Source organism: Episyrphus balteatus, chromosome 1, assembly GCF_945859705.1.
Source record: "Episyrphus balteatus chromosome 1, idEpiBalt1.1, whole genome shotgun sequence".
Taxonomy (NCBI): domain Eukaryota; kingdom Metazoa; phylum Arthropoda; class Insecta; order Diptera; family Syrphidae; genus Episyrphus; species Episyrphus balteatus.
Genome location: NC_079134.1, coordinates 37,436,271 through 37,456,831, shown reverse-complemented (window position 1 = coordinate 37,456,831; position 20,561 = coordinate 37,436,271). Strand labels below are relative to the sequence as shown.

At 30.3% G+C, this 20,561-nt stretch overlaps 1 protein-coding gene across 1 annotated transcript; it reads left to right on the top strand.

The window, feature by feature from the left end:
• Positions 1-437: 437 nt before the first annotated feature.
• LOC129905274 (CD63 antigen) lies at positions 438-20,038 on the top strand. The gene is made up of 5 exons (XM_055980717.1): positions 438-673; positions 9,044-9,204; positions 9,277-9,636; positions 19,458-19,676; positions 19,811-20,038. Exons 2-5 carry the CDS (start codon positions 9,142-9,144, stop codon positions 19,874-19,876), a joined length of 708 nt encoding a protein of 235 aa, XP_055836692.1. The 5' UTR covers positions 438-673; positions 9,044-9,141; the 3' UTR covers positions 19,877-20,038.
• Positions 20,039-20,561: the final 523 nt, after the last annotated feature.

The window sequence follows — 20,561 nt, the reverse complement described above, 5'->3', positions numbered from 1 at the left end:
ACTTGTCCATTTACCAAATTTCAAAAGAAAACGATTTAATTCCAACCGGAAACCAGTGAAGAATCCATTTACAAAAATTACCATAGTGACATCTATGTTTTCATATTGTTAATAGAAATTTTAAATTCGAATAATGATGTTTCTTATCATCTTATCAAACCATATTCATCTTTCTCTTTCTTGTCTTCTTATCAGTTACTCTATATAAATACTATATCTAACTCTCTCCCACTAACTACATTTAAACATATTTCTACTATCGCTATCACTCTCATACATCCTAAAAGCCCTTTTTCGAAATTTTCGAAAATAAACAATTACCATATAAGTAAAAAAGAGAAAGGTATACAACACCATTTTTTCACATAAAAATAATTTAAAAGCAAGAAGAGTCAAGAGTGAAAGACAAACACTACATTTTCAACCAAACAGTTGGTTTGTTTTTCTTGAGAACGTTGGTCACAAATTTTTTCTCATTCGTGTGGCAATTTTTTTTTGTATGCGTCTTGTGAAGGAATTTATTTTATTCATTTCATAAATCTTTTTGTGCTGAATAAAAAAGAGAATACTAAAATTGCTCTATAAAGTAACTACTATTTAAAATAAAAGTCTGAATTCACTGTTATCTGTGTTCAAAAAAAAAAAAACTTTAACTGCATTTATACAAAAACAGGTAAAACTAACAGAATTCTGTATTTATATAATTTAGTTCAAATCCTTAACAAAAAAAAAACTAATTTTAATGGAAAATACATTCTTCTCTGAAGAAGATCTAGATTTTTTTTTAAATGGGGTCATCATCATCATTCTTTTCCCATTATTTTGTCATCATTTCGTAGAAAGAAATGTTTTTTATTATAAAATTTATTTAAGTTACACCCTGAAGAGTTTTTAACCTATAACCTATGGAATTTGGAACCTTTTAATGTTACCTGTATAATTTCATTTCAGAGTTGAAAAAAAAGTTTTGTTTTTGTTTTGAATGGGGAACATTTCTTTTTGAAACTTTGTTTTTTTTTCCTTCTTTTTTCTGTGTTTTTTTTGGGAAGATGCGACAAGAGCAGGAAGAATTTGGGAATGGATTTAGGAATTCAAAGTTAGTAGTAATATTGCGCATGTATTTTTATTCGTTTTCCTTAATTCCTGTACTGGGAGTAATAACACGTACAGTTGGGAAGATTTTTATGTATGATAGAGTCAAACGTGTGAGGATTGCAAAAAAATAATATAAACTTGCAGTATTTTTGTTGGGGTCTATTTTTGTTTTGCTTTTATTTTTTCTGTTTTCTGCATTGGTTGTTGGTTGACGTGTCGGTTGGTCAGTGGTTTCCTTTACTTCAGAGATAAGCTATTTGAGGCTTTTATGTTGTATGTATAACGCAAAATAATGTCATTTTGTTTATTTTGATTGCGAGTAGGTACTATCTGAAACAATAGAATTGATGGATGATTGGCTGTGAATGTTTGTTTATTTTTTTTTTCAAGATAGACCCATTGCAGCTATGTGTGGGGATTCATGAAGATTATTATAAGATTCTTGTTTGTTCATAGGCGTCTGCAATATTGCAATCACAACTGCGTTCAAGAGTTTGAAAGTAGATAGCTCACTGGACATTAAATGAACCCAATATAAAGAAGTAGCATCAATAGGAGACTGATTGAAGAAGACCTGAAGGTTGATTTTTGATTTGTAAAGTTTTTTTTTCCTAGGGTAGAGGTTAAGGTGGGTCGTTTTTGGTTTTTTTTTTATTCGAATTTCAAATCGTAATAGCGCAGAAAAGTTGTGAATGGTGAAGACTAAGAAGGGGTTAAAAAATAATCAAAATCGGTTAATATCTTCAATCCGCGCATCGGCTCTAAAGCTTGAAAAAATATTAAAAAAATGGTATTTTTACAAAAAAAATTTAAACACCCTAACATCTTTTTTTTATAAAATAGCTTTGGAAAACCTTTATATTAGCTAAATATTAAGTAGAAAAAAAAAATTGTTGAAATTGGGTAAGGGCTTCCGATCGCACATGCGGTTTTGAAATATGTCGAAATAAGCAAAATTTCTATTTTTACGAATTTTTTTTTAATGGTTTAGACTATTTGGTAAATTATTATTTTTACCAAATTTGAAGTAAAAATGAAGTTGACACAATCAGTGAATGATGACACTTTTATACCCTTTTTATGCTATTTCTGGGATTTTTTGATTAAATTAGCACATTTTTTACATATTTCATATAGTATAGTAGAGTAACTAAAGCAAATTATTAGGGAACCCGGCCGAACAGCTCTGATTTTGACGATTTTTTTTTTTCAAACGTAGGTAATTAAAAATACTTTAAAGTCTATAGATTGAAAATTGCCGGTGTTGCCGTATTGTTTTTTAAAATTAAAATTAATTTTTTTTTTAACAAAACCATTTTGTTTGCTTAAATTTCATAAAACAAATGATAGCAAAAGATTCTCTAGGTAATTTAAGGAAAATATATCAAAGGCAGTAAGGGACAATCTTCCATCGTTTAAGCGATAAATGCAATTTTCTAACATTCTGACCTCAAACACAAAAAAAAATATTTTGAAAACAACGGCAACACCTACAATATTTTAAAATACATTTTAAAATACATTTTAAAAAGCCAGAAGCTCGTTCTTATCTCTTAAATTTAAATCCACTAAATTTAATCAAGACTTTTTGAAAAAATGGTCCTCAAACTCAGAATTAAAAAAAAATGTTATTAGAAAAATTTAAAATGACTTTTCCAAACTTTTTCTAATAAAATATGAATTTATTTAAAAAAAATTTTTCGCCATAAATATTATCAGTTGAATTTCGAAGCAAAAAAGGTAAAATATATCACATTTTTGAAAAAAAAAATGAAAAATTACTTCAATTTAAATGGTTTTTTTTTTTTATTAAAACTGAATGTTTGCATTGAATTAATTAATTTTCTCAAAGACTGTGGTAAATAGGAACTTTAAATTTTTGCTTTTTAACTTTCAACAGTAAGGGTTATTAAATAAATAAAAAATAATTTTATGTTTAGATGTTGAACTTTAAAAAAAAATAAGTTACATTTTTTTTCAAAACTTTTATTAAAAAAAGTTCTTCGAAAATGAAATACTTTTTAATTTTTTTCATAAACCGTAATACATATTGACATTTCCTTTTATAATTTGAAATCATAATAAATGCGGCCAAAAAAAATTTGAAAATAAATGCATTTTATATTACGACCAAGTTTAAAAAACGACATGTTAAAATTTTTTCAATAATTTTTTTTTTTCAAAAATCTGAGTTCAATTACCATTCTTTCAAAAGCCGTACATTCAATTAACTTAATTTTAATTTTACATATATGACTAAGCTTCTAGCTTTTAAAAAATGTGTATTTGAATATTGTAGGTCAAGCTTTAGAGCCGATGCGCGGATTGAAGATATTAACCGATTTTGATTATTTTTTAACCCCATCTTAGTCTTCACCATTCACAACTTTTCCGCGCTATTACGATTTGAAATTCGAAAAAAAACCCAAAAACGACCCACCTTAGTAGAGGTGTTGAAATTTTCCATTTTGATAGAAAGAAGACCTGAAAACGCGTGTTCATCGATATGTGGCCCTCTTACTGTACTAAACGCACCTCCTCCTCCTGATTGCAACTAACCCTACTAACAATTTTGCTTCTATAATGCTTTACAGAAGCAACAATTGCATCTGTAAAGCTTTATAGAACCAAAGTTGTTTGTTAGACCAGTGCCGAAGCCTTGAAAAACATTAAAAAATAAGAAAAAATCATAGTTGGATGAAACTTATTGGAAAAGGAGGTGAATATGATACAAATGAAGGGAAAAATAAATTACGGGCGAGCCGAGTTCGGGAAGTGGTAGGGTTGAGTTTTTAATGGTAAAAAATGGTATATCGCGATTTCCGCCAAAACTACAAGTCCTATGGAAAAAAGTTGTATGGCAAGGTTGTAGGTAATAAAAAGATCTACAACTTTACGTTATATTTCTACTTATTCTATCATTCAAAGCTTGCCATTTAACCGGTTTGAATGCTTCCCTTTCTTGAATGCTTTCTAACTTCGCGGTTCCTGAAATCTAATATCATCTTTTTTAAACAAATTACTTAGATGATTTAAGTTTGCTCTGTTTTAAGGAGCATGAGTTTGTTGTCATTTCTTTTAAGTCCGAATCGTTGCACACACCTTTTTTTCTGTGTGCTGTTGATATAGCTAGTTAAGAACAGGAAAGAGAGAAAATTTGAGCTCGCTTTATTTACCTTTTTTTTATCACCAAGTTTTACTCAATTACTAGGGTGGCAAGCGCCTTAAGGCTGAGGGGGTGCAATTGGGTCTCAACCAATAAGCTTCTCCAGCTTATTTCAGTTTCGCACGCAAAGTTGATTGAAATCCGCTTTCACTTGCGTGCGCCACCTAAGACGAGGAGTTCCTTCATTATGACGTCGCTCTGGGTCAGTGTCGAAAACTTTCAAAAGTGAAGTTGGCTATGTGTTTCACATGATTAGCCATATCATTAGCTGCATTTTTGTAGTAGCTCCAATATAAAATAAATGATAAAAACACATTAAATGGCAGAACTTCTGCTGTGGTAGACTAGAAATAATTGGTATGTTTCGTATCACCTATGAGAATCAGTTCTGAAAATCAGCATTTAAAAAAATATGTTTACTTAAGATTAAGAGTTTCTGTTGGTTTATTTATTCTTCTTATTGGCAAACCAGTATGACATTTTTGTCCCACCAATGGGTCAAGGTCCTAACAAACTACATACAAAATTTTAATAACGTCGTATTTATGCAATTATTTAAATGAGTGATTTTTTTAATGAGCGATTTTAATAATGGAAAAATTCACACAATATTTTAATTCACAAAAGTTCATCTTATTTGTATCTAAAAAAAAAAAACAAGCTTCCAATTATCAATTAAACCTGATCAGGTTCAAATAAATTACTAAAGTGCTATAGTTACTTCTCGAAAAATATAATATAATTCAATTAACCTTTAGTCAAGTACTAAACATCTGTTCATCATTGCTCTTTCAAATTTCTTCTTTTTCTCTTCCAAAACGTGTAAAGCGCAAAATTCTTTTAAATAAGATCATGACAAAACAGACACGCTACTGCGACAGTAAGCTTGCTTACTTTATAAGCTTAAATCTTAACAGTTTATGCGAGTGTATGTAGGACAAAATGGTCAATTATTGATGAAGCACATCGTAAAATGGGACGGGTAATTATAATTGAATTTTCCTCGTTCGTGTTCGTATCGTCTATGTGAATGAGCGAGTGGGAATTCAACCACCTGTCTTGTAGTCTGTCTTTCATTCCTAGAATATTAGGGTTGCTGCGGTTGTGTCAACGAAATAAATCACCTGGTAGTCGCAGTGGACGGTATAGAAAAGTGTACTCTTTATTTCATTCCAGAGACCTAAATCCGAATAAAACTTCAATGTATATTTGCCATCGAATCAATATCTTCCAGTCAACCTCATTTTTGTTTTTGTTTTTGTATTTCTTCTTTTGCACAACTTAATTCTTAATTCCTTTGGGTAGGTAGTAGGATGGTTTGTGAAGAGGGTCTGGTATAGGATTGCCATTTCCGTGGTCAAAACACCCTCCAACTCAGTCGCCAAAGGAGTGATAGTGATAGGCGAAAGACAATCTGTGACGTTGCACGTATAGAATTTACAAACTGAATAAATGTAGTTTATAATGCGCTCCAAAATAGCAGCAACAATAACGAACGAATGCACAAACTACACGATAGGTATTATATTCGTTTGTGACCGTTCATGTATTTTGTTCATGTTTTTTGCTTTTTTGTCTTGTGGATAGAAACTCAAACGCAAGTGTTTGCTAGTATTACGTTGCGATGTGAGCCATCGGTCAATTAACTCTTAACCGAGTTTGGGTATAGATTTACCTTTTTTTTCCACCGTCTGATGGTTGTCTGTTTTTGTTCTTTATGGGCATTTATTACAGTCTGTGTTTCATGTTTGATTTGATTCAAATCCTCTTTTCAAACGCTTTTTTCTGCGGTGATAGTAAAGCCATCATTTACTCCATAATGTTGCAAATATTAAAGACAACACGAATATGAGGTGGAAAACAAGGGGTAACGGTAATTTTGGGTAGTATATTATGGTTGCTCTTTGCGGGTATACAACCCTTTCTGAGCGGTTCCAGAACGTCGAACGCGACTTAGAAAAACTTATTTGACGGATAAGTCAACCTGTTGAATCAATCTTCTCAAAACTCCATTATTGCCCTAAAAAAGATCCACTTATAATTTTGAAGTGATTTATTTCAAGAAGTTTTGGACCTACAGAGCTATGGCTACCCTCGAGTTATACCAAATTTTATCATTTTTAACTGGTTCTCTGAAACATTTTTCATAATATGCCCCATTTACAATCATTTTTAACTGGTTCTCTGAAACATTTTTCATAATATGCCCCATTTACAATTTGAAATCATTTTTAAAACTAATTTTGTATAAATAATTTTTTGGAAAAAAAAGTTTTAAAATAAAATTGGTATGCCATTTTGTAGAAATCATTAAACAACATGTAAAACCAAAATTTCAAAAAAAAATTCAATGTCCAGTTTTCGAACATTTGATTTTGCAAAAAAACATTTTCAATTTTTTTTTATAATCCAAAAATTATTTTTTTTCAAAATTTCATTTCCGATTTATGTATATTAAAATTATATAAATGCTAAAATGATAAATGATAAAAAATTTCGTTGAAATACAATTAGCAGTTTGGCAGAAAATCAGATTAGATTCTATTGCAAATCATTATTAATGGTACTTGCCATAGAACCGTTTTTTTTTGTTTTCAAACCCGATTTGCTCCGAAACTGCTTATTCGATTTCAAAGAAACTTTTTGTAAAGAAGCATTTATATTTATAATTTTAATATAAGCCAAAAACAAAATTTAAAAAAAAAATAATTTTTGGATTTTTAAAAAATTTTTGAATTTTTTGAAATTTTGTTTTTACATGTTGATCAGTGATTTCTACAAAATGGCATACCAATTTTATTTTAAAACTTTTTTTCCAAAAAACTATTTATAAAAAATTAGTTTTTTTAAAAAAACCGCTCTAACGATTTTGAAAATTTTTTTTCCTAAAATGCATCTTAATATATCAATCAAAACTGCATACTTGTTTTGGAGGGCAATTTGATTTCAGATTTTGTTTTCTTTTTTTTTTAAACGAATTTTATTTTTTTTTTACCTACATTTTCCAAATTTCTATATAAAAAGTCTTACAAATTTAAGCAACTTGAACTCTAAGAGCAAGTTCGTGTGACCCAGTCGTGCATTTTATTTTTATTAAGAGCAATGCTAATGCCTATCTCAGCCCGAACAAAAGATACAGGCAAAAATCTCAAAAAATCATTTCTCCTAATTTTTTTTGGGTTGGATTTTTTTTCCAATTTAAAAAAAAAAAAAAAAACATTTTCCGATAGTAAATTTGATTCTCTACTTAAAGGTTAAAATATACACAATATACCAAAATTTTGCTTTGTTTACGAGATACATTTATATTGAAAAAAAAAAAACAAACTCCTATCTTGTATATTGTTTAATTAAATACCTTTTGTATACTTTTGCAACTTTAAAGATTTAGCGATCTAATGTAAAAGATTTGAATAAAATAAATAAAATGAAATGAAATGAAATTCCACCCTCTCATTTAATAGCTCTCCGCAGTTTTATGTTCTTTTATAACCTATTCAACGTTTTCTGATATTAAAACTCGTGAACATTTTAGTTCTGTTATTTTGTTCTTCAAATTTATAAGAGTTTACAGCTTTTGTAATAAGGACACCCAAAATGTTTTTTTTTTTTCAACTTAGAAGGTGTGCCTGAACCTAAAGATGCCATTTACATAAAAAAAGTGGATTTATTCTGTTCTCACAACTGACTATTCAATTGTATTAATTTTTATATAATATACGAGTATCGTGGAACAATCTTTTTATTAAGGTGAAGATTGTGGAATTTAAAGAGGTCACTAATAAATATAGCTAGTATACATATAATATATGTATAATGGAACTTTTAATCACTCTGTAATTTTGTTGAAACATTTAAAAACTAGCTACTCGCAATAAACAAGTTTAAAATAATTACATGGACTGTTTTTTGCTAAAACATTAACTGCGTCAACTTGACTGAATAAAGTTCATTTTATTTTAAAACAATTTACTGTGTAAAATTGAATCCAATTTGCGATAAGAATAAGCAATCCAAGCATTCTTGCGTATTGATATAATTGAGTGCTTGGAGTAAAACAAGATAAAAATATATTTTTGACTATGATTCATAACAAAATTAAAAATTTTCTACTCATTTTTATCGAGCCAAGTAGACTAACGCTAAAGTTTTTTTTTTTTTGTATTGTTTGTTTTGTTTTTTTTTTCTGTTTTTTAAATTTTTTTTTTTTGTTGGAATAAAGAAAAGCTTGGATAATAAGTTTTTTCTTGTCTCCTAAGACAAGAAAAAACAAGACTGATAGCATATATTATTTTGGACTACCTTTAAGACTACTTAAACATTTGTGAACAGAATGTTTACAAGGGTGTCCATTATCAAATTACTTTTCCAAACTAAAATCTCAGTCCACTTGTAACACCGACTGTGTGTTCTGAGTTCATTCGCAATGCTCTATTACTTAAAGTAACTTTACATTGTACTTTCTTACTGACCACCATTAATGGGGATTATGTCAAAGACTCTATACGATTATATCTTCATTTGTGTTTGTGTTTCCATTTCGATGTGTGTAGGTATAAAAAGGCTATATTGTCCATCCATGACTTGTACATATTCTTAAGTTAGCACCATTTCCAGTATATGAATAACTTATTGCCTTCCTCTGTGTGTCCAAAGTATTGATTGATTGTGCGTCGTCTCATGTAGACAATGCATTTCCTAGCCCTTCGTTGTTCTTCCCGGGAAATTGATTTCATATTTTCCTCGAGTCTATCGATAACTAAAGTTTGTTTCTCTTCGCAGAGTGCCGTCGATAAATCACAGCACCAGAAGCAGCAATAGCAGAATCCTCGCCTAAATAAAAATAACAAACTATAGTTTATCATCATCTTTTCATCATCATGGCTAACGGAGGTGTAACGTGTGTCAAGTTCATTACATTCTTTTGTAATTTACTTTTTGCGGTAAGTTTTGAAATTAAAAAAAAAACTATTTCCACATTTTCTAAAATTTCCAAAAACTTTCTCAATTTTCAGCTAACAGGATTGTTAATCTTTCTTGTTGGACTAATGGTTCAATTAAAATACAACCACTATTCGAATTTTGTGGGAAATAACATTTGGACTGTACCGATTATATTGATGATAGTTGGTTTGGTTGTGGCTGTTATTTGTTTCCTCGGATGCTGTGGAGCTGTCAAAGAGAACAGTTGTATGATTCTATCATTTGCTATTTTAGCTGTATTGATATTCATTGCTGAAATTGGATTGGGTATTGCTGGCTATGTTAAACACTCTGGCTTGCAAAATGTTATGGAAGGACAATTTAATATGACAATGGAACAGTATAGTGAGCGAAAGGACTATCGGGATACTTGGTCACTAGTACAATCCGAGGTAAGTGGGTTGTAAAGTGTTTTGTTGAAATATTAATCGAGAGCACGATACGATGTGATGATGATGGGAATATGTTCACATAGTTGTTTGTGTCTTTGTTAAGCGGTGGGTGTAAGAGCTCTTTTCGGTACAAGGTTTTTTTTGTTGTTTGCTTTGTTTTAGTTTTTTTTTTTTATTGAAGGGTTGAATTGAACAACACCCAAGTGTATTCCAGTGTGTTATTATAAATTTAAAAAGTGAAAAGTGTTTAAGTATTTAGGTTATCGATCTATTTTTTTTTCTTGTTTCTTTTCAAAGAGAAAGTGATTTTAGTGTGTTGAACTAAAACTGAAAATTCTGTTCAATAGAAATAGAGCATATTTTACAACAACAACTATTGACATAAAAGACTATCAAGGCTCGTCTTATGTTATTAGCTCATTCTAGCATTTTGATGGATATCAATATAAAATTAACACTTCAAGGTTCTAGTGGGGGAAATGAATTTGTATTATTATTCGTGAATACAAATAAATACTGGTGTAGCCCAAGGCTTCCTTTTGTCTCCCACACTTTCCGTCTTTATTAATTTGTTCATACAATTGATTTGCTGATATTTTGTAAATAATTTTTACTCAATGTTGGAGGAAAGTTGTGATCGCATCCATTTGTTCAATGCAAAAAAAAAATAGATTGAATTGCAGAATGCAGATGTATCCTTGAAATTGAAAAAAACTCTTCAGTATTTTCAGTATTTTACTGCTGAAATTTCTCGAAAACGGCTCCAACGATTTTGTTAAAAAAAAAATTCAAATCTAAGTTTTAAGACAAGTTCTATCTTTTAATGAAAAAAACTATTTTTGAAAATCATTATTAACGGTACCTGCCATAGTACGGTTTTTTTTTTTGTTTTAATCCGATTTTCTTCAAAACTACTAATTCGATTTCAACGAAACTCTTTTTAAAAAACATTTAGCCCGAAAATTTAGTTTTTATCATTTGATAACATATGTATATCAGGGATGGCGAACCTTTTTAGAGCCTCGTGCCATTTAAAAAAAAATATTTATTTGAGGTGCCTTCGGCGTGCCATACAGTTTTCATCTATTTTTTTTTTTGTGACCACTAGAAGAAAAAATTATTAATAATAAATAATTAAACTACGCAGCGTTTTATTTATAATTTAAATTTGAAAATAACATTATTATTGTAGTTCGTTTTAATAAAAAAAAACATTTCAGATTAAAGGTATAACTAATTGCCACTTTTTGCAAAAAGTTGCAGATTTACAAAATTATTATTTCTTTATAGCGCTATTTGTTTTTGAAAAAAAAACTACAAAAATTGTTTTTGGAACCAAAAACTAAGCTTACTGCATCATTGTTTCAAATTTTACGTTCGGAAAAACTGAGTTGAATGAATTTGAAATTTTTCACTTTCAATTTTTAGAAGAACCTCAACAAAATAAAACAAAAAAATAAAAAATAACAAATTTTCGAAATCCGGACATAGAATATTTTTGAAACGGCTCTAACGATTTTTTATTTTTTTTTTAAATGCATCTTAATAAAACAAATGAAATTGCATACTTTTTTTGGAGGGCAATTTGATTGCAGGTGTTGTTTTATTCCTTTGAAAAAATAATTTTTATGTTTTTTTTTTTAATTTCTTTTTTTATCTAATTTTATTTTTTATTTAATTTCTTTTTGTATCTAAACCTACAATAATTACATTTACTAAAATTCTATATAAAAAGTCATACAAATTCTAGCATCCTGACCCCTAAGAGCAAGTTCCTGTGTACCAGTCGTGCATTTTGTTTTATTTTCGAAGATATTTCCATTACTTTTCCAAACATTTATGTACATAATGTATGTTCGTTGATGCTCCTAGTATGGAAAGGTATCGATTAATCTGACGGGTTCACGATTCTAAACTAAGGCTCAATGTTACGAAAGTCTTTATGATTGATCGATTGAAACTGAATAGTGTAGATAGAACGCCTACACATCAACAAGAAGAAGCTTTCTGTTCCACTGAACAATGAATAATTCTCAACTCTATAAATCACGAACTTTCAATATTCTTACTGATACCTTTAAGTTCCATTTTTTTCACTATTGCTCAACTTGAAGTAAACTCTCGAGTTTGCCAACTTCAGAGTTGACTTTAACTCGAGAGTTGAAACGCAAGTTGTAATTTCTTTTTATTCACTATTTAATTATTTTCTCAACTCTCCCTCCAGTTGAAGATCTAAAGTTGGCCAACTTCAAGTTTGAAAAAAATATCCCTGGGATATTAGGTCTGTTTAATGAAAAAAATCTAGGACAGAACAGATCAGAGCAGCACAAGTTTGTAAATACTGTCAGAACAAAAAAGTACAGAAAAGTTCAACTTCGTATTTAACAAGATTGACATGTTGTCTATATTAGTTACAAAATTTTAAATTCAAAAATCATTTCTTGAAATTATTTAAAAAAAAATAAATTCCAGTAATTTTTTTTTGTTATTAATCAAAAAATATTAACGGCCGATTTCTTCACAGAGTCCTAGCGCTAGTACCGGTCCTAGTCCTAAAGTTAGTACTCAAATCGGTACCAACTCATTTCTTGACTCAGGTACTAAGACTTAGAACTGTCAATTTAGGACCGAGTACTAGTTAGGACTGGGTACTAGCTAGCTCCTCAAAATCAGCTGGGACCTGGTTATTATACCAATCGTTAGTACTCAAATCGGTACCAAGTGATTTCTTCACAAAAGTACTAAGCCCTAGTACTGTCAAATTGGTACCGAGTATTAGTTAGGACTCGGTAGAAGTTAGGACCTCAAAATCGGTAGTCTAGCGGTTAGTACTTGAATCAAATAAATGGATTTCATATTTTTCAAGTGATATTGCAGTTTAATAAAGAAGAAAAAACGTAAAAAAAGAATAATTTTCATTATTTTTTGTTTAAATTTAGTGGACTTCGTGAATTTTAATTCCATTTAAAAATTTAAATGACATGTTGTCCATATTACAGATTTTTTTAATTACTTGGGTGTTGTATCGATTGATAAGTGCGTTTTTAGTGATAATAATTAATATTATTCTATATGCCTGTAAGACCTTAGGTTATTATGCTTATTGCACGGCACTAGTTTGAAGGAATAGTAAGGTAGGAAAGAATTTCTGTTGGTACAGTAAATTTAGAATACGATGATTATTATCTCACATAATTCCACGGGTGGCGTCCAAGCTGGGGGATAAATAAAAGACTGCTGCCTGAGGTGGGGCTCGAACCCGCACCTCCTAGGTTAGCAGTCAAACACTACATCCACCACACCATTGCCCCCCGCATTTTGATTTTGATACTTTTTTTTTTAATTTACCAAGAAACACGAGAATTTTACTTTTGGACAAAGCCCACAGAAGATTTCGGGTGTATTTTTTAAATTGGGCTTATGATATGTACAAGCCTTACAATAGAGGCGAATTAAAAGACACTAGCTTTTGGCAACGAGGCTGAACAACCAATGAATAGACATCATCTCGGGCTGGGCTAATTTGGAGGATCGTATCACAAATTAAAATATCTGTGGGAATTTTCGTACTTCAAATTCCGATGGGGGTCAATTATGGAATAAAAACATACATAATAATACCAAATCACAAAATACTGCGTTTTTAAAAGCTTTTCTTTTATTAACACAATGAACATCTATAAAAAATATTTTTTATTCGTTAAATAAATATGGTTTATAGTGGTCCGTCTGTCTTTTTGGCAGGCTTTCGTGGCTGCCTCGCCATTTCTAGCTGATTGATTCTACATTCTTATTCTTGTCTTCATTCTTGACTTTTTTTTCTTCATAAAATGTATGAATTTTTATTGCTTGTAGCGTTTTTAATCTTCATGACATTTTTTCAATATTTATTTTAATTATTTTCTTCTTGTTTTCTATTTTTATTAAATTTTTTATTTGTTAAATTTGATCAAATGTAAAAATAAAATATGTTAAACTTCAATAAATTCTCAAAATGACAGTTAGACCAGTTTTATACGTATTAATTCTTAGGACCTCGTTGTGAAATTAGATCAGGTCCTATAAATGTGAAGAAATGCTCAGGTACTAACTTTTCGTTAGGACCGAGTACCAGAGCTAGTACCTGGTCTAGCTAGACCGGGTACTAAGCTGACTTAGGACTTATGTGAAGAAATTGGCCGTAAGAAATTCACTTTTTAAAATATTATTGGGCACGTTCAGGAAATATTAGGGACTAGATATTTAGGCAACGTCATTTTATGAACGGAAATTTGAGTAAATTGACTTAATTAGTTTGGATGTGATGCTATTGTCAAATTTCGAAATTTATTTAAGAATTTTACCGGTCGCATGGGTAAGACACCAAATTTCACTTAACTGTAATGAATAAATAAAATTAATTATAACCGATAATGCACTTTTTGGTTGTTCTTCACACAAATAAATTTAATTTTGCTAAATTAATTCTTTAAATAAAGACTTGGCCACACTGGAGGGTATGCGGTAGCGGTACGGGCATAGGCGGATCCAGGGGGGAGGCACGGGGGCACGTGCCCCCCCCAGAACTTAAAGTTCATACTTAAAGGAAATCAAACTTTAAGAGTTTTTAAAATATATGAATAGTAACAGAAATAACTTGAGTGAAACTCTTGTCTATTTCTGGCTGAAAATGCGAATTTTATTGTTTGTTGCATCCCTTTCCCATGAAAAGCTCCACCTCACAAATAAATAAACGGCTATTTGTTGGGTACACACGAACTTTTTTTTTTTCGATTTAAAAAAAAGTGAATTTTCAAAGTGATTTTGGTGAAAAATTTTGATATGGACATCGAATGACATTGAATGATATAAAAAATAATTGTATATGCAACTCTATTTCATACAGAGTGGTTAAAAAATTTGCACTTTTTTCGTTGTTTTTTTTTTAACATTAGTGTTTTTAAAATAGCGGAACACGTCACAAAATTGCATAAACTATATATTATAGAACTGCTGGATATGTAGAACAAACTTGCATTTCAGAAGTTTGCTCAAGTTTGCACCCCGAAAATAAAGACCCCTTGAAAAAAAACTCCTCAAAAGCGACCCTTACTTATAGATTTTTATAAATATTATATTATTTTATTGAGAAAATTTCTCCAGGGATACCTCTAAAAATATGTAAAAAAAAATAGTGTTCCAAATTTCAAAAGAATCGGTGCAGTAGTTTTGAAGTTATGAGGAGCACCGGCGTTGAAAACATTAGTTGTGGGGATAACGATTTAAAGTTTTGAATTCTGGACTAAAAGACTAAAACGTTCCTAAGGGAAGTATTAAAATACTCATAACTTGGTCAATTTGGCTCCAAGAGACCTACAATTTGAACACAATATTCTTGAGATATAAAACAATTTAACCCCTTATAGCCCCATGTGACATTTCTGTAACAAACCGAAAAAGATTGCATAAAAGCTCTACGAACTATTTTTTTCTCTTTTGATGCTTCTAATATAATCTTTAAGTATTGCTTTATCGAGATAGTACTTCAAATTTCTAATAAATAACACCAATAGTTTTTAATTGACAGTTAATGTTGAAAGTTGGGCTTTTTTTGAAAATAAGCTAATTTGTGTAAAAACTACGAAATTCAGAAAAAAGTTTTTATTAGTAAACCCACGGGGTTTTTTTTTTTTGCTTGAATTTTTGCATTTTTATATAAAAATAAATTATTTAAAATTTTTTTTTTACTCCATAAATATCGAAATAACTAAGTAAATAATGATTTTATTGAATTTAAAAAAAAATACGTGTTTTATTAAAGATAAAGGCCAATCGATTGACTTATTAATTTACGACCTTGGGTTACAAAAGGTTGATGCAAATAAAAAAAACAAAACTGGGTTTCCCAGCAAAAAAGTATAATTCAGTTTTTTTTGTTATTCTTAGGAACTTTAATATTTATTAGAATGAAGTCTTTAGTATTTGACTAAAAACTACTAGGTCATTAACTAATGGTATAATTATGTCCATAATATTGCAAAATTTTATACAAAATCAATTAGAAAACGTAAACATTTTTTTTTCAAAATTTCATCTTTAAAACTTAATTTCTCAAAAACTATTTGATGAAACAACTTAAGTAAAAAAATTAAATAAAGAATAGATTACTTACTTTAATATAGCACAGGAAAGTAAGTGCATGCTCTGATTTTTATATTTTCTTTCTCCCGGCTAATCCAGGGGTAAGTGGGTAAGCACTTAAGTGGCTTTTACTGTAACAAGAAAATGAAAATTTTTCCTTCCGAATAACTTTTTGGTCATTTGGTACCTATTTGATGTCGGAAATGTGCCTAAATATTTTTGGCCAGGTTTTAGACCACTGTGGGTCGTTAAAATTTTCTGCTTGTTAGTCAGTCGTATGATACTTCACTTTATTTCTAACTGTTATTGCTGTTTTTTTTGCCAATCCGTCCCTTGTGCCCCCCCCAGAAAAAAATCCTGGATCCGCCCCTGGGTACGGGTAGCGGTGAGGGTACTTGTATGAAAAAAATTCCAAACTGACACATCAACGTTCAGGTGTGGAATTTTTTTAGTACAAATATCGTTACCGCTATACCGCATACCCTCCGGTGTGGCCAAGCCTTAAAAACAATCTGCTGTCATGTTGACAAAAAAAATTTCCTAAATTTTTAGGGAAAATTTTCTTCATGAAACATAAAATGACAAATTGTAGAACAAGTTAGATCGATTTTTTTTTTTATGAAACACAAAAATTTGTACTTTTTTGTTTTGTTCTGTTCTTTTCTGTGCGGGTCAGATTCATTAAGGAGACCTATTTATGAAATATGAAACAAAAACTGTCATTTATTTAAATTAAAATTTGAAAAAAAAAATGGCCCTAAAAGCACTATATGAATCTAAAAATATAGAACGGGCTTAAAATAACAGCGTTTATAAATCTTTTATTGTGTAAGACTAAGTGACCATAGATGGATTGAGGAAATGTTGGGCACAAATACGGTATAGGCAGCGATAGAGGGATCTGTAGGGCAAACAAACAAAAAACAAGGCCCTCCTCTAAAAACGATAATATCACACTTACTCTTGAACCTTTAAATGCCCAAATAGTGTGGAGAAGACTGGGAAGCAAATCATTGTATTGACAGTTCTTGACGGAAATGAATAGAATGTGATAGAAATGAACCGGGTTGTTACATTCAGCCCCAACGAATTACCCCTTCATAAGAAGTTCCAAAACAATATTTCGTTTGGATCGGAACTTCCTTCAAGGTATCCCTTTTCCAACGAAAAAAATGAAGCATAATCGCATTAATTTGCCAGCCGCATGTGACAGCGGGATTAATAACATAAGTGAAAATCCTTGTGATGTTTTTAAAAGTCGTATACATTTCAACCAAATTCTCTTGCTGAGTCTTGGTCGCAAAATTATGCACACAAATGTCCACTGAGAATGCACTTCATCGCAAAGGCCGGTCAAGTAGCTCTTTAAAGGCCTTACTGCAAACACTTCTCCCCCTTCTCTTGCTTGCTGACAGCAACAACTTAATAGAACCGAAGCCTGCCAAGGCGAACAGGGAAATATCGTAGTTTAGTAGCAAGTGAATTTCAATCACTTCTGCAATCTCTATAGTGGCGATTCGGAAACAAACTTTGCCAAGAAGCAGATTTCACCATTCAACGTTGAAAATGAAAGCCAACATTTCCGTCCCCCTAATCTGGATCAAACCGAAGTGAAGGAAGTCATAACCAAGCTTAAGTCCTATAAGCTGCTGGAGCTGACTTCCTTACCGCCCAAGTATTTAAGTAATTAAACATCTAACACATGTTTAAAGTTGATCAACATGTTCAACATACGTTCCAAGTCGACATATTGAAGATTTAAACATTTACAAATTATTCTTACTGACGCATTTATGATATATCTGAGCCTACAAATCGATTGACCCAGTTTGGAAAAACTTTAATTATTAAGGTTCTTGTTAGTTGTAAACACAAATGCTTACAACATTGCGAACGGATTCTGTGACTGTTTTTTCGAGGTTTACAACAAATCTATCAATCATGAATTCGACAAGTAAAGAATTGATTTATTTAGATGTAAATCTCTTATCCCAGGGAGAGAGATAGGAGAGAGGCATTGCATTGAACTTTTTTTTACTGAATCGTCAGTTTACATTTCACAGTAAATAAAAATGTACGTTTGATAAAGAAAGGGTTGCATATTAACTCAATACTTATAATTTATTCAAAACAAAAAGTAGGATTTTTTTTTTAATTAGTGGGTGTATGTATAAAGAAAACGTATCTGTAATTGATATCCTGTTTTGTTAAAGGAAGTATAAGTTTAAAGTGGATTAAAAAAGGGGTGAATTAAAAAAAAATATGTCAATCCATAAATTTTCTTTCAGTTATGACTACAGTACATAACGCTTATAAGAAACTCCAAAATTGCACAATATTTGTTTCTCATAACCGAGTGTTTCTTATATTCTTAGAACGGATATAAGAAACAAGTTTCTTATACGGATATAAGAAACAAGTTTCTTATACAAATATACCTACCCAGTAGTACCACAAACTTATCCTCGCCTAAATATTCAATCCAATTATATAACTACATAGAATGTAGCTATTTTATATTTTTTTCACAGATTTCTTTTCTATTTTTTCCCGATTTAATTTATTCAAGGATTATGTATCAATTTAGTTTTAAGTGAAATATTAGCTGTGTTCCTTTGGCTACTGCTAAGTAGTTCTGGTTGTATTCAACACCATTTCTTCAATAGAAAAAATGTCTTAGAATGGATTCAGATGCACTAAAAAGTACTTTGCTGAGCCCAAAGGAACACAGCCATTATTTCGCAACATTTTTAGCAAAGGCAAACACAGCAGGGATATAAAGAACACAAACACAACAAATAACAAATTGAACACTGAACTGAAATTATCTTCAAATAATGTCAAACTCAAACAGTGTCGCCATGAAAATATTTGGAAAAATCTGCAAAAATGACGAAAAAAATCTGCAATGCAGATTTCTTAAAATTTGGGAGACTCCCATTGAAAAAGTTTTCGAACTGATTTCAACTAAAAAAATTACTTCGAGAGTAATTTTCCTCGCTTGAATTGATAAATTTGTATCATTAGTTTCTTCCCTGGAAGTGTGGCTTTATTGTATTGTTGGGGTTTTTCCAATATAAAATCAAAAATGTACTGAACGTTATGAAAAAACTCCAGGTGATTTGGCAACTCTATTATTTAAATAGGAAAAATTGTAGGTAGTTTTTGGCAAAATAAATAATTTTTTAGTTCGTCCTTGGCTTTAATTTATTTGACATTTTATTGGAGTTTTTGGAATGTTATCCTTTTTTGTCTTTTAAAGGTTAAGTTTCAGCTGCAGATAAAATCTGCACTGCAGATTTATAGTTCTCAAAAGTCTGGGAATGGGTTAAAAATCTGCAAAATGCATCTATTGGCAACACTGCTTAAATGACATTTGCACTTTGAATTTTTCTTAAGGGTTCATGTTTTTTTAGTTTTGTGATTTTTTTGAAAGTTTCTTAAATCCAACCAACTTTGTGTGAGCAGGAAAGTTCGTGGTTTGAAAAATGTTTCTTTTATCAGTGTTTTTCTTATAAACGTGTTTCTAATAAACACATAATTCATCATTAAAATATATGGTAAAGTACACGGTGCTTTTGTTCGAGTTTCTTTTAAGCGAGGTTTTCTTATAAGCGTGTTTCTAATAAGCGATAAAAACTTTATTTGTTATTTTTTATTTAATAAAAGGTTAATTGGTTCCTTTTTTTTTCATTTTCAAGCTCACATGTTGCGGTACTTACGGACCAACTGATTGGGAAAGAATTTTACAAAATGTCACTCTACCAAAATCCTGTTGCACTGTCATTATTACCGAAGAAGCAACTGAATGCACAAACAAACACGCACATACCGAAGGATGTTTCAACAAATTATTATCCATCATCGATTCGAATACATTAACCTTGGCTGGAGTTGTTTTAGGCGTTGCTGGAATACAGGTAAAATTACCAATATGACAATAGCAATTATTATAATGAACAAATTTATTTATAAACTCGTCTGACCTTTAACTTTCAGATTATGGGGTTAATGTTTGCCTGTTGCTTATATGGTTATTTTCTTTAATTTTCAGATCCTGACGATAATGTTTGCATGTTGCTTATATCGCTCATTCGGAAGGAATTATGAAACGGTTTAAAGAAAGAAAGAGAGAGAGAGCGGGAGTTGATAAAAAAAAAACAAGTAACAACAATAAGTGCAAAGAGCAATTGAAGTCATTTTTATATATTTTATTTTGTTTAAAATTTTAATTTTATTATTTTTTTACTTCAATTAATTTTTTATTATATTTTATTTAGAATGGGAGTCAAAAAGATAATAATGGCTGCCGGTAAGCTAAGTAAAAAAAAAATAATATTACATACATACTTTCATCGTCGTTTTATATAAGAGTTTTTAAACTAAAAATTAATTAATTAGTATATGTGTAACTAGAGACAAAACAAAAATTAAGAAACTGTTTTTACTGTTTATTGCAAGAAGTCAATTTATACAAAGAAGACATTTTTAATACATTTTTAATATTCAAGGGAACAAACTGTTTTAAATATAAAAAGAAAAACCCTTGCAGCGTTAGTTATTTAGGATAAATCATGCTTTAAGAAACTCAGAAAATTGTAGGAGGTATCATTTTGAAATCCAATTAATCAGACAAAATAAGTTTTTGGGTGCAATCCAATTCGGTGATATATTTGTTTGGGATTCGTAATAAATTTTCGTCGAATAAAATCAAATGCAACATTTCGAGCGGATAATGTTGGCCTCTTATAATGCCCATGTTGTTTCATATGACAGACGAAGTTTTTGAAAACGGTACCGAATCG

What these genes read in the sequence shown, in the direction of transcription:
- LOC129905274 (XM_055980717.1), top strand. Translation starts at nt 9,142, where the DNA reads ATGGCTAACGGAGGTGTAACGTGTGTCAAGTTCATTACATTCTTTTGT. An exon ending in TTTGTAATTTACTTTTTGCG is followed by an intron (nt 9,205 to 9,276) that starts GTAAGTTTTGAA and finishes CTCAATTTTCAG; the next exon opens with CTAACAGGATTGTTAATCTT. An exon ending in GGTCACTAGTACAATCCGAG is followed by an intron (nt 9,637 to 19,457) that starts GTAAGTGGGTTG and finishes TTCATTTTCAAG; the next exon opens with CTCACATGTTGCGGTACTTA.